At 40.2% G+C, this 14,603-nt stretch overlaps 1 protein-coding gene across 1 annotated transcript; it reads right to left on the bottom strand.

Annotated features, from left to right (window-relative positions):
- Positions 1-208: 208 nt before the first annotated feature.
- On the bottom strand, positions 209-9,306 carry LOC119329249 (probable tRNA N6-adenosine threonylcarbamoyltransferase). The gene is made up of 4 exons (XM_037602263.1): positions 8,643-9,306; positions 1,736-1,891; positions 1,209-1,611; positions 209-678 (listed from the first exon to the last, which is right to left on the bottom strand). The coding sequence occupies exons 1-3, from the start codon at positions 9,228-9,230 to the stop codon at positions 1,210-1,212; spliced, it is 1,146 nt and encodes a 381-aa protein (XP_037458160.1). The 5' UTR covers positions 9,231-9,306; the 3' UTR covers positions 209-678; position 1,209.
- Positions 9,307-14,603: the final 5,297 nt, after the last annotated feature.

Genomic DNA, 14,603 nt, shown 5'->3' with positions numbered 1-14,603 from the left:
AACAAAACTGCAATTTTCAAAATGGGAACAGTTCTACCAACATGATTTTTCAATTTTAAGTTCACTTCTACATCAAAGACTAGTGTCACACACATAGCAGGGCAACGTACAGCTTTCAAAATGGGAATAGTGCTACCAACATACTTTCTCAACTTCTAAGTTAACTTTTTCATCAAATACTAGTATCACACACATAGGAGCGGAAGGGTAGCGTCAATCAACAAATCCATATTACGAGATACTCCATCTGTCCCAAATTACTCAAAAGTTCTAGCTTTGCCTAAGTCGAACTCTTACAAGTTTGATAAAGTTCATAGAAAAAAATATTAATGTCAACAACATCAAATATGTATAGTATGAAAATATATTTGATGAATCTAATGAAGCTAATTTGGTGTTGTAGATGTTGGTTCATTTTTCTGTAGACTTGATCAAGCTTAACAAGGTTTTAACTTGGAACAAACCTAGACCTTCAAATAATTTGGAACAGGGAGAGGAGTTAGCAATGTCTTTCTGCAGATCACTTGCAACTGGTGAGACATTCCAGTCAGTCATGACGAACAAAATGTACGAGGCACTCTGCCATTAGCCTTCAAGGCTTTCTACAAATCATCAAGCAAAGCCTCATATCTGCAGCAACATAATCTTTCCAAAATAATCAACAAAAGGCACCAGCACCTGTGACAGAATGGAGAATGACAATCATTTGGTCAGGATTATGACAGTTCCTTCATTCAAAAGCAAACAATACACCAAATGCGTTAGATGGATCAAAGATTAAGAATGTCACAAGTTGAAATTATAACCTAACAGTTTTTGCTCCAAGGAAAATAAGTATAAAATAGGAACCAAAGCAGCACAATAGCATTGCTGTTCAAAGCATGCATTGCAGATTTGTGTCTACCAATATTCCCAAGTCCTTAAATGTTAACAGGAAATATGTAATACAGTTAGATTACCAGCACAAAGCAAAAAAAGGGATAACAATTCATTGCACACATAAAAGTTACGACTTTACAGGAATTGAATTATCGCTGAATCAGTCAACTAGAAATCAATGCAAGGATATATAAAATGAACATGGTAATGTCATGTAGTTGGTCCAAAAGTTACAGGACAGTGTTCAAACAGCTAACCGTGTCTAAATTACATTAACTGTCGCAAGAAAGCAATCAGCAGTAGCATAAAATTGGAAAGATCAATTGTACCTCAGGAATCTACAGCAATTGGAGTCGGCCCAGAGGTTCCATCTATGGATACTTCAGCCGCTGCATCAGAATCTGTGTTATTTAATACCGGAACCTCCTTCTCCCTCCAAATTGCATGAACTTCATCAGTTCGGAACCTTTGAGTAAATGTCGAGTCCTCCAGGGGTGTGGTCACACCATGTGCATATGCCAGTAAACCAGTGTATGCAATCATCGCACCATTGTCTATACAATATCGATCATCAGTTGCAAACAGCCTACCCCCTCTCTCTGAGCACATAATCCTCATCATCTCTTGCAAACGTTCATTGCATCCAACACCACCAACAATAAGAACATCCTTCGAATCACAATGTGCCATGGCACGTTCAGTGATTTCAACAAGCATAGCAAAGAGAGTTTCCTGGATATGGCCACCAACTGCCTTAATTAGAACATATAAAACTTATCTTCAATCAAAGTAAGCTTAATCATTACCTAAATACTTGTACAAGGATAAACTAAAGGAGTTCAATAATAAATCATACCTGCAATGAGTAGCACAGGTCTGCTGGTGTGCACTCGTTATTTTCAAGCTTTTCAATCGCTGCAGCTTCGATGAAGCTCAATATGCCACTAAATGACACATCCATACCCTTTACAACATAAGGGAGGTCGATGAACTTCTCTCCCTTCTTTGCAAGCTGGAAGAGAGGAAGACATGTAGAGTAGACTGAATAAACATGCCACTGGGAAAGATGAAGACTACATGACACAACCATACATCTGTCGCGGAAATGGGAATAACCTTTTATTTCAAAAAGAAAGGATGGAAGGGACAGGCCAACATGAGATGGAAAGTACACACCAATATCACACTTGCATTGCACAACTGCTTTTAGTGTTTTAACATTCTTTCTCACATCCGTTGCAAAAACCATTTACGCTGTATGTTCGTTTTCATTTTTTATCTGTACATTGAGTTGTTAATGAATCTGCTTCAATCGTTGACTCTATTTCAAACATTAATTTACTCCCGCATTTCAAATCAGCTTTTCATTTGCTCAATACAGCCTCTTCGATTCAAATGATTACTTACTAGAGAATTTTGGAGGATTCAAATCCTTAGGATTTTTCCCTATGTGGGTTGTTTCATTTGTAGGAATTAGGATTACAATCAGAAAATTTTCCTTAGGAATTATTTGCACTAAGTTTTCCTAGGAAAATTTCCATCCACTCCAACCTCAAGCGAAGAATCCTACTTTTTTCCTGCACACAATCAAATGCCCATACTAATCTTGTAGGATTGAAGATGGCATACCACTCCATTCCTGTGTTTTTCCTGTTCGTGCGTTTTGGAAATCCCGTGAATGAAAGAGGCCCCAAATGCTAATAAAAAAATAGGCTTCCACAGTTCAAACCCAACATCACTTAAATATTTCTGCATATCATACATAACTTAACTTGATCAAGATTTTCTACTTTGAGCCTATGGCTGGATTTTCAAAAAAATTGCAGGATATTAGTCAAGATCCTTAACACTGCAAAACAATGAAAATCGGACAATGTTTATGATTTGAGCACATTTAACAATTTAAGAAAACTCAGTCCTGTGGTCTAATGATGTGCAAGGAATCTTGGTAAAAGGCAAATATATTTTTGACGGCACAAATAAACAAGCCCATATATCAAATACCATATGAACTGTATGGTTGAAATATGATATTGTAGGTCATGGCTACTACTGAATCAAAATTACCTGACTAAGTAATGTGATACTTCTGAATTTCAACAGAAGCAAGAAGGAAATTGACAAAGAACAATATAGCAACAACTTCAAAGTTCCGTCAAATTTATCAACACCAATCTCTTGTATGAAGTCTGATCTACCCCAGGTTTTGCAACAGCAACAACAACAAAGTCTTTCAACCCCAAACAAGTTGGGGTAGGCCAGAGTATTACAAAAAAATTAAAAATAAGTACGAGAACCTATACATTAAGTCAAGTCCATACCTAATCTATTCTTTACACAATGAAGTGTATCTCACCTAACTGGCATCACGTCCATGCAAGGTAAATAATACTCTCTCTTGTAATAAATCAGCGACACTTATTTTGGGACGGAGGGAGTAGAAAATAGCTCAATCATTAAGGGATAGTCGGATAAGGATGGTCAAATTGGCAGGGTATAGAGGATTGGAGAACATTGAATATACCATAGATTTGGGAGGATGACAAAGAAAGAGATTAGATTGATAAACACTTTACCACAGCTTGATTGGCAATAGATACATGCTCCTCTTTATTTTATATAAAGATGGTTTACTTGGTCCTCAATTAATATCTTATCATTATGGAGCATCTCTAATCTTGCCCCAACTAATTAACATTACGTGTGCATAAACATAAAATTAGGCATTATCTAAAAGTTAATATAGAGTACTACTTTAATTAGGAATAGAGATAAAATTAGAGATAAAGATCAGCTTAGTATTCATTGAACAAGCGATAGTCTTTCTAGAGACAAGATTCTATTTGTGAAGCATGTAAGCACTGTTGCTGGTGTTATCATCATGCCGGCCCTACACTCTTGTCGTGCTTATCTATGTGCTTAGGGTTGTGAGTCTTGATCCATCTGGGAGATGAACCACGTTTGGTACATACACATGATAAGTGGATTGTGGTCTGCTTCTGGGGATAATTATGTTAATATGACTAAAGGCAAAGGTGAGTGGCCATGTTGGAGAACATGGTGGGTTGTCTCACTTACGCCACTATTAGGATCTGACCTCTCATTATCTTGATCCAAGATTGAGTGTGCTAACCACACGGGGTTATATGGGTCACCCCTTGGCCTAGTGTGGTAGTACCTTACCTCAGATCGCTCCAAGAGTCCCATAATTCAGGGTTTCCATTTGGTATATGCATAGAAAGATAATCGGCATAACATGGTAGGATTGTAGCACGGCTTGTCAAGTGGATAAAACTATATTGTGGGAGATAGGCTTGGGTCCTCCATACAACAGTTGATGTTGTATCAAAGATTTGGCCGGTCTCGCGATTCATGTAAAACTCAGATGGGTGACTAGCTGGACTAAATGCAGCATAGGGGAAGTGTTGTGGTCCATGACCCTCTGTGAGCACCCCAATGGGCGGGTGTGATGTGATGCTAAGAGCCGATTGACACGTGTGTGGGTAAATTGGTACACCCCCTGCAAGGTTAAATCTATTCGAATAGTCATGTCCGTGGTTATGCCGTTATGGACAACTTGGAGATTGTTGCTTGATCATAGACAACTTTAATGGTTACTTTAAATTGCGAGTCGTGGGAGGGTTCAAGGTGGTGTATTACTGTGGAGGTTAACATAGATGTAGCTAGTTTTGATGTAAGTCTTGCCGAGTACATTTGTACTCACCCTTGTTGTTCATTAGTAACTTGTGAGTAGGCTTACAACCCCGATGGTGGTTACTACGTGGACCTCAATGTCGGCGTGTAGTTTGGAGGTCCAGACAACAATCTATGCCTTTGGAAGGGTCATTGTATTTTATTCATCCCTCTTAGGCTTTCATTAAACATGTTTTGTACTCGGACATCTTTCATTTCCGCTGATGCTTGATGTACTGTTGGGTCATGAAACCTCTGCTTTTAATATAACTGCTATCTTTGCTCTCTTATGAGACTTTGTTATATATATGCTTTCAATGGTAGAGTTGTGTTACTTGTTTTCACACACATGGCGTGCATGATGCAAGTATCTATACCTACTATTAAAGGGAATAGATATTCTTGGTTTGGTTTAGTCCTTTTCATTTGGTTTACACACGCTAAGCGATCTGGGCCAGATACTTGTATGTTGATGGGCCTTTTATGGGCTTTAATAGAGACCACGAAAAATAATTGGGTCAAAACAAATCAACATTGTGAGAATTAAACACATGACCTCCTGTCTAGCTCTTTGATGTAACAACCAACAACCTATGCACCTTACACATTTACTAATCCCAACTCCCTCTAAATATACGAGTGGCAGTCATAATGTTTAGTGCGAGCTAATTAAGCAAATGAGCTAATAAAGATTGTGGGCTTAAATAGAATAATTAAATAGATGTGGCTAATTAAAGAAAGGATTATAGGTAAATTGGTGGAATAACTAAAAGAAAGATTGTGGTCTTAATAAATTATACATGAAGGATTTGAGGTAGGGTAATTAAAAGGAATGATCTGTAGGCTTCAATCTGTTGGGGCTACTAAATTAGAAAAGGAAGGATTTGATTCCCGACTAAAACGGATGAGGACGTCATGGTAATTAGTGAAAGGATTATACTTAAATTCCACTAAAAAGGATTGTACTTCAATGGAATCAGTGGGAGATTATGCCCGGCAAAGAAAATATAAACACGGCTAAATTGCAACGTATTTTTTTATATTTATTTTGTAGAAGGATGCTGCGTTACAACATGTTCTTCATAGTAAATCCGGCGATGTGAGACATTACACAAAACATCAATTTATCCCGTTGCATATGTGCTAGTTGATATAAAGTGCACGTTCTGTGTAGGGTCTTGGAATCTATGTTATGCATGTGCTAGCGGATGATCGGATACAGGGTGAAGCAATTCATGTACTGAGAGCTTAGGAGCTATATCAGCTACTCCAACCATGTGTGCATTTTACTGGTTGTGGCTGGGTATGTATTGATGCTTCGGCTCAGTTAGATCAATTGAAAGAATGTTTGAGACCACCCCGCTCAGACGAGGTGATCCAGTAGTGGGGTAGTGGCTTGAATGTTTCGAGCTCTCCGAGACTATTAGGAGCTCACGGCCCATCAAATATTGGTGTCATTGTCCGAGCGTGAACCTCAGCTTTATGTATCATTCTCTATAGCTAGATTTGTATAATTTTGGTCCCAGGGTCCGACGGCGTTTGTATCAAAGTCGGGTTTCGATCCCGAGACCTGTGGGTTATGGGCCCATGTAAGCATCTCTAATGTCTATATCTCTACATATTTTGTAAAATGCACAAAGAATTATATTATTGCACAAATGTATGCATGTATACAATCTAGCATTGCATTTTTTGGTAATTTCTTTGATATTCACATGTATTCAAACCCTATATGGTGCACGTAAACCTATGCTTCAACTTTTGATATTCACATGAAGCCAAGCCAATACAAGTCAAGCAACCAACCATGATCAACAAGTCAAATGAAAGAAAAAAGATAAGACCAAGTCAAAGAGGCCAACTAAGGCAAAGAAGCCTAAGTGAAGAATCCCATCATGGTGGAGCGATGAGAGGGATTGGTCCACCATAGGCTATGGGCGTCCCCTCCTAGTACACCATGGACCCGTGGACCAAAGATTAGGTCCACTACCGCTCCACCTACCATCTCAATGGTAGTCTTGTTCATCTGTGAAGGACCCATAGGCTATATAAAGCCCCCATGTGCATGTAACTCGGTCACTCTCAAGAGAATCAAGTGTAGTGCACAGAGGTTCAAGCCTCGTGCGGGGAGCTCTAGGGCCATGTCCGAGGAGCCTCGTTCGACTAGGACCGACGTTAAGGAAGAGAAGTTTGGAGAGTGTACCGAGGAGCGTTGTTCAAGTCGGGCTTCCAACCAAACCTCCCACAATGCCTTCCTAACATAGGACTAGATCACAGTCCCTCGAGGCAACTGAAACTATTAAGAAAACATTGAAGTGTCAATATTGTCGGTGTACAACCACGTTCGTTGTAAGGCCGTCGTACACACCCCCAATTAAATCATTATTGTGCTCCCTTTACTAATGACATTCATGATAATCATGATTGCGGACAACATTTGTAATACCTAATAGATAAAATATGAAACTACTTTTCATGATGAATCAAATGATATAAATTTTGTATTGTGGGTACTGACATATTTTTCTAAAAACTTGGTCAAACATGCACCCGTTTGACTTTTGAAAAAACAAATACACCTTATATAAAGGAACGGTAGGAGTATTGTATAAGCTAATCTGGAGGGCAGTCCAAAGGACTTGAATATCAAAATGGCATCACAAATCCAATTGTTTATTCTGTGTTATGCAATCATCCTACATGGCTACATTGGTCATATGCAATAATACATGGTCCTCTCATTTGCAAATACTATCTCATACAGGCAAGAATCACCAGCTCGGCACATTGAAAATCAATTCGCAGATCGACCAGATAAAAATCCCAATTTTCCACATTCTCAATTTAGTTCATATATCTCGTAATTAATCTATTTATGTTATTATCCCATACAGATCGAAGTGCTTGAAGCAACTAAACAACTCACGCAGTTAGGCGTGAATCACAATTGAAACTAGAAACGAGCATATATATGCATATACAGCTACGAATCCTCTATAACACTAAGCTCCCTAGTTTTAAAGAGCCCACATTCAATTGAGGTCTCCAATTGGGATTGGGTCATCCGATTTTGACCAGGTCAACAATTTCTCAAAGCTCTCTAATTCAATTCTTTTATACTATACACTATGGTTCCCGATTTTTAAGGCCTCGCGATTAACTGAGGTCTTCAATTTAGAATTAGTCAGCCTGGTCAACAACTTCTCAAGGGCTCTCTCATTCGTGATTCCCTATGTTCCCATTTTAAAACAATTTCATTCAATTGTGGTATTCAATTTTGGATTTGGTTTACGATTTGACCGGGCCAACGATTTTTCAAATCAATCAGGAGCAACCGGCCTATGAAAATGTATCAATCCCGTGCACTCTCCAACCACCTAGAAAAAGAGAATCGTCACCATGTGATACTATGGCACCAATATAGTACATGCAGCCCCTGACATAGAAATTTCCCCACATAAATATACGCTATTTGGCGGATAACACAGAACCGCACCACGGAAGGCCCATCAAATCACCGCATTATAAATAAATATAAAACACACTCCATCTTCTCTCCCATCTGTCAAACTAAATATTCCATCAGTTCTACTCCCTCCGTCCGGAAATACTTGTCATCAAAATGGATAAAAGGGGATGTATCACTTGTCATCAAAATAGATGAAAAGAGACAGTGATACATCCCCTTTTATCCATTTTGATGACAAGTATTTCCGGACGGAGGGAGTACAATATAAGGGATATTATTTTTTGGAAGTCAAATTTCTTTAATTTTGACCAAGTTCAAAGCAAAAAATATCGAGATCCACAATAATAACAAATGAGTACGGAAATTCATTTCATGATGAATCTAATCATATCGATGTGATTTATGGATTTTGATATATTTCTTACAAATTTGATCAAACTTAACAGGTTTGACTTTTCAGAAAAGTAAAAGAACTTATATTTTAAAACTTTTTTTAAGAAACCCAACAACACCAACGGCGCAGCAAAGCGCACCTAACTTCTAGTAACATTGGTAAACTGGAAGTCATATATAGAGAATTAGCATTTGACGAACGGGTTACCTGCTCGATGTTATACCCAGGGCTGGGGTCATTCGAGAGCTCGAGGATCCTCGCAAAGCGGTCGAGGCAGTTCCCCACGGCAATATCAATGGTCTCACCGAAGATCCTGTACCTCCCTTCGCTATACGCGATGACCTGCGTGTTGCCACCTGAGACGTAGAGCACAACGGGGTCCACGGCGCCCGTGACCGCGCGGCCCATTTCAATGTGCGCGACACAGTGATTGACGGCGACAAGCGGTTTCCCCCATAGGAGCGACAGAGCCCGGGCCGATGCGGCGGCGACCTGGAGAGGCCCGCCCATGCCGGGGCCCATGGTGTAGCAAATGCAGGCGAGGTCGGCAGGAGAGGCATCAGCCTCGGCGAGTGCTGCTCGGAGTAGAGGGAATAGGTGGACGAGGTGGTGCTGCGCGGTCTCCCGGGGCAGGAAACCGTGGCCTGGCGGGGTGATGTACGTATGGCGCGGGTTGGAGAGGATTTGCCCGGACATGGAGACGACGCCGATGCCAATCTTGTTCGCCGAGGACTCCAACCCTAGAGCAAACGGGCCAGGCGGGCGGCTACTCGCCGGAGACGACGACGAGGCCATGGCGGCGGCAGCGAGGCGGTAGGGTTTGAGGGAGTGGGCGGGGAGGAGGGAAGCGTTACAAAGTGCAGATAAAACTAGCCCAGATTAGACAACCCGGCGTATCCGCGCCCATGCCTATAGAGGCCCATAAGGCCTTGTAAAATGCTACGCGGCTAGCTTTAGGGCCAGTTCTTTTAAGTAGCTTTGTCTCAAAAGAAAAAAGTTCTTTTGAGTAGCTATGTAGAAATAAGCGGGAGCTCCTATACGGCGCTGCAGGCGCCCGTTCGCGGTTCTGGCGCCTGCAGCGCCCCGCCCTGGGCCGGCCCACGAAACACACACAGCAGTGAACCCAAAAAGCTAAAAAGCTCGCAAAGGAAGGAAAAAAACCATTGCTCTCTGTAAGCTTCGAACTCACCACCTCCTGTTAGCATGCAGGTGGAGCCAACCACATGAGCTACTCACACCGGTGAAGCTGCTGCTTTCTGGTCAGCTGCAAGTTCCTATTTCTTCCCATAGTTTTTGTACTGTGATAGCCTCAATGAAAAAATAGTTGTTCTATATAGGCGCTTCTCATTTCACGGATAGATTGTTCTTGATAGGTAGCTGACATGAATTATAGTTTGTCCTGGAGACCTTAATATCAATACTTCTAAGTAGAGTTCTAAATGAACTGGAAAAAATACTCTTGTTAGATTGCCAGTTATCTTAGTTAAACCTTCTAGATGTTTGTTCTATGCTGCATCATCTCTTAAATCACTGCTAAGTATCCTGCACTGAGATCCGTAGCGATGTTTGTGTGTAGCCACCGCGCCTCAGCTCTACCCGCGGAATGGCCATGTATATATTTTTCTTCTGCCCGCATAATGGAAAAAATCCTCAAAAGTAGTTGCAGGTGGGCCGTCGGTGACAGGATTTACCCGCAGAAGTTGAATAGGTATTAACCCCTCAGAATACCTAAAAGCAGAGGTAACGAAGATCGAGGTAACTACACTGATGTTTGAGGAAATATTGTTAATCTACCTTGTTAGCGAATTGAGTCAAGTCACTGGCTAGACAAGAGTGAATGCCTTATCCTTGTCCTTCAGGCGCTTGCTGCTCTGTAGCCATAACAGTGTGATAATTGATAACTACTTAGTTGATTTTTGGGTTGCTTTGCTATCTGAATCAGGTTTTTGCAGATCATTACTATCCTTTTTTTAGGGGCAATACTACCCTTACTTACCTCATAGTTGTGCATAAATCTTCACAAGCAGTGATTTTAGGGTTAGTTTTGACTGAAACCATGCTAAGTGGCGAGCCAAATTAATTATTTCACGGTTCTTAAGCGGTACATAACATAATGCTAACTGTTCGTTCTGCATGTTCATATAACTGATTATTGTTGATTTGTAAATATTCTATCTGTATTGTTGATAGAAGATAGACTATACTATCCTATTTATTTGTCCCTCCCTTGGTTTGTCTTTGGATCTATTGGTCGTTTTTTTTGCACAAATTTATTTGCTTGCCTCTGTTTTGAAATAGAATGTTTGGCTTGGCTTTTGACTGTTGTTGTATGCGTGATGGCAGATGGATTTTTTTTCAGCTGGCACACTGAGAGATGCTTGTGATGTAGCAGTTGTAAGTATCGAACCTAATGAATTATTATTTTTAATTAATGCTATTTTTGTGTAGTTTCGCCTCTTACATACTCTGGTGATTTTTTAGATGCCTGCAACTTTGTGATTGTACAAGAACATGTCGCGATTGTTGGCTATTGCCCTCTTTAGGCCTTTTAACAAACATGTCGTGATTGATCTATTCCACACTGGTACATTAGAAGATCTAGGTCTATACATGTATGTTGTATTAAAAGATCTTGCATATTTCGAAGCTAAATCATGGCAAAGTAGATATTAGTTTTTAGGTTAATTCTAATGTAATGCAATTAACTTCCCATGAACTCTTGAAAAAAACTGCTTTTCTTCGTCTGCAGTATGTTCACCCAGTAGAATGAATGCTTTTGAGTACAAAAAGTCTGAAAGCCTGTTCAACTATGATGTATAGTGTGTAGTAGCACTTCGGTTAGGTATAGTTCTTGCTAAGTGCCGTTCATAGTGTTCCATTTTATGGTAAGGCATAGTAGATTGTAGTTGTCATGGGCATCCAGCAGTTCGAAAACTGTTGTAATGCTGATAAATATGTACATCAGTGCACAAGCAGTCGAATAGTCCTTATATATCTTGATGGAAGGAATAAGAGGCACTTACAATGCTCAGTTTTTTGTGTCTGCCGTATTGTTGTGCTATTTCAGGAAGAATATGCAAAAGAGATCAATGACACTAGGGCCCTCAAGCTCATGTAAGCTGAAGAGGCAAACATTCTTGATAACATAGAGCAACTAGCATTATCCTCGTTTTCTAATCTATTAGTCCTTCATAATTCTTCGCGTGATGTAAGATTGGTTGCATTATTAACAAAACTAAAGAAAATAACAATACATAAGATAATACTCCCTGTGTAGCTTGCAAAATTGTTTTATATTATGGGACGGAGGGAGTAACTTTTATTGATAGATATTCAGATTGCACTAATGTGAACAATCCAGGTATATTAGCACGTCTATTGATTGTGGAAGTTTCAAATGTTTAATCACATGGATATCACAACGATACATGTACATATTGGTGTATTATCTTCAATTTATTTCTCAAATGTTAAAATACAGATAGAATAAGATCAGAACAGAAGAATTGTGGTTACATGATTGTGATGCATGTGTTTGTCCATGTCTTTTGGTATACACTAGAATGTGTATAGTATATCTTGTTTGTGTTTTCTTTTCAGATGAATTGTTTTTTTGGCATATTGGGTTTCTTTATGTCACTTGAGGAGTTGAAGAATGAGAAACTAAAGGTTGTTCTACTTCTTATATTAACTCGTGATGTGACTATACTTGTGCACAGTGAGGTAGTCAATGATGGCGGGAGTGACATGGACACTCTATGCCCTTGTTGCTCGCCAAACACGGTGTTTCCCCGGATGTGATCTACTACGACGATGAGGTCATGCAGGTATGACCCCTGATCATATGCCTTAGGTAATGCTTCAGAAGCTATTCATTGTATTTTAGTTTTGGTTAGGTAGGTATAATGTCCATTATAAGCTCATATATATTTGGGTTCTTCAAGTATTTGTGCAAGAATTACTAAAAATACCCCTAATTTATTATCTAAAGTAGTTGGCAGTAATATTGTACTCATGATTATCAGCAATAAAAAGCCCATCTACTTTAGCCACATTTCTCCCCCACATATGTACTGGATTTTGGGGAATCCAGACTATCCAGATGGTTGGAATTTGAGGAGCCCGTTGGGCGCCCATTTGATGTCAAAACACGACCAGACGTAAGAGGTAGAAATGAGCTTTAACAGAAATATGGAGAATGATTTTAGGGATTGTAAATGGTTGAGATAGAGAATCATTTGAGCGGTTGTAAATGGTTGAGATAGCAAAATATGCACATCTGATATTGATTAAGTTTTCTATGAAAGATTTTGCATTACATGCACCGGCGGAGCGTCGGCGGGACCAAGGAGGGTCCCGGCCCCCTTTTCATGTGAAACATTGCAAGGATAAGCTTGTCCTAATACTAAACACCCTGATAATCTTCCGGCCATGGTTTAGGTTTAGCTTCAGGTTCAAACTGCTCAGAACATCATACTATTGCAGTCTACCTTTCCAATTTTTCTTGGTCCAGAGTAACCAGAGAGAAGTGAAGAACTCAACTAGGTAGATTAGATGCCCCTTGTGCTGGTGAGAATATTTATTTTTCTTAACCAAGCTCTCAAGATACGAAGGAAATAATGATTGTTAACCTACATGCATCATGTTCAACCCATCTTCTTCGCAACCAGTACATTTTATTTTTGCATGTCCATTGCTCATTTTGACTTCTGCCATTTATTCCTAGGAGCTCATATATTTTTCAATAAAGGGCGTTTTTATTAACTCATAATGCAGCATCAAGTGGATACAAAGCATAATGAGCGACACCCGGCCTCTGCATAGCTAAGATGCACACAGCCTTAACGAAGAGTCTAGCAAAGTATGTATATAAAAAAACGACAAGTTGGCAACAGTAAAGCCATATGAGTCCAAAACTATGCCAATGTCGACGGGGGAGGTAGACCGATCCGGAGATTATGTTGCCACCCATGTTGGGTAAAAACCTTCCTGGCCACCCGCTCCAACCGCATACACACCGCCTTGAACAGCGATTGATACTCCGTTCGCTGTAGCGTAGACCACATACGAAGCCAGTGCGTACAACGGTAAATAACCTGCATAGAAGAAGAGGTTTTGCCATTAAAAACACAATCGTTTCTACATAGCCAAAGCGATCATAATAAGGCAGACGCTCCCACCCGTATTAGCGTACTAAAAGTATTTGGTATTCCATCGAGCCAGTGACCATATACATTGGCAACACTTGTTGGTGGATACAAATTGGACGCTATTTGGATGACTGACCATATAGAACGTGTGAACTTGCATTGAAAGAAGAGGTGTTTAATTGTCTCGTCATGAGTACAAAAACTACACTTCTTACTTCCTTGCCAGTTGCGTCGAGCGAGGTTGTCTTTTGTTAGCACAACTCCTCTCCGAAGATACCACATGAAAATCTTATTTTTAGTGGCATCTTTGATTTCCATATTAGTTTATTATTATTCAATGGAGCCTCTGAGTGCGAGAGTGCACGGTACATAGAGTCAACTGTGTAGGACCCAGATGTAGTGAGATTCCAGCGAAACACATCCCTCCCTTGTGTCAAGTTAACCGAATCCAAACGGGATAGAAGATGTTGCCATGACGCAAGGCGGAGGCCAATCAAATCCCTCCTAAATGATACATTCGGCGGGGAGGAGCTGAGCACGTGCGGAAGAGTATCATTCTTATCGCGTACAATTCGGTACAAGGTCGGATACTGTTCCTGAAGAGTGGTGTTTCCTAGCCACCTGTCCTCCCAAAAACGTATCTCAGAGCCGTCCTTTATCGCGAATGATCCAAAGCAGAATAGATGTTTCTTTACCGCCATCAGACCAGACCAAAAATGTGAGTCACCAGGTTTCCAATATGCCTGGGACAACGCTTTTTGGCCTAGATACTTATTGCGCAACAGGGCTTGCCAAACACCATCCTCGGTAAGTAGCTTGAACATCCATTTACTGAGCAAGGCATCATTCTTAACCTGGAGGTCCTGAACACCTAAACCTCCCTGGTCTTTTGGTCGACAAACCACACTCCATTTGGTTAGGCTATACTTTTTATTTTCACTATCTCCTTGCCAAAAGAATCTGAATCTGAAGTAATCCAGTCTTTGCAGAACCCCTTTGGGAATTTGGGAAAATGAGA

This window comes from Triticum dicoccoides, chromosome 1B (assembly GCF_002162155.2).
Source record: "Triticum dicoccoides isolate Atlit2015 ecotype Zavitan chromosome 1B, WEW_v2.0, whole genome shotgun sequence".
NCBI lineage: Eukaryota > Viridiplantae > Streptophyta > Magnoliopsida > Poales > Poaceae > Triticum > Triticum dicoccoides.
The sequence above is the reverse complement of the archived record's forward strand: the minus strand, read 5'-3'. Positions and strand labels throughout refer to the sequence as shown.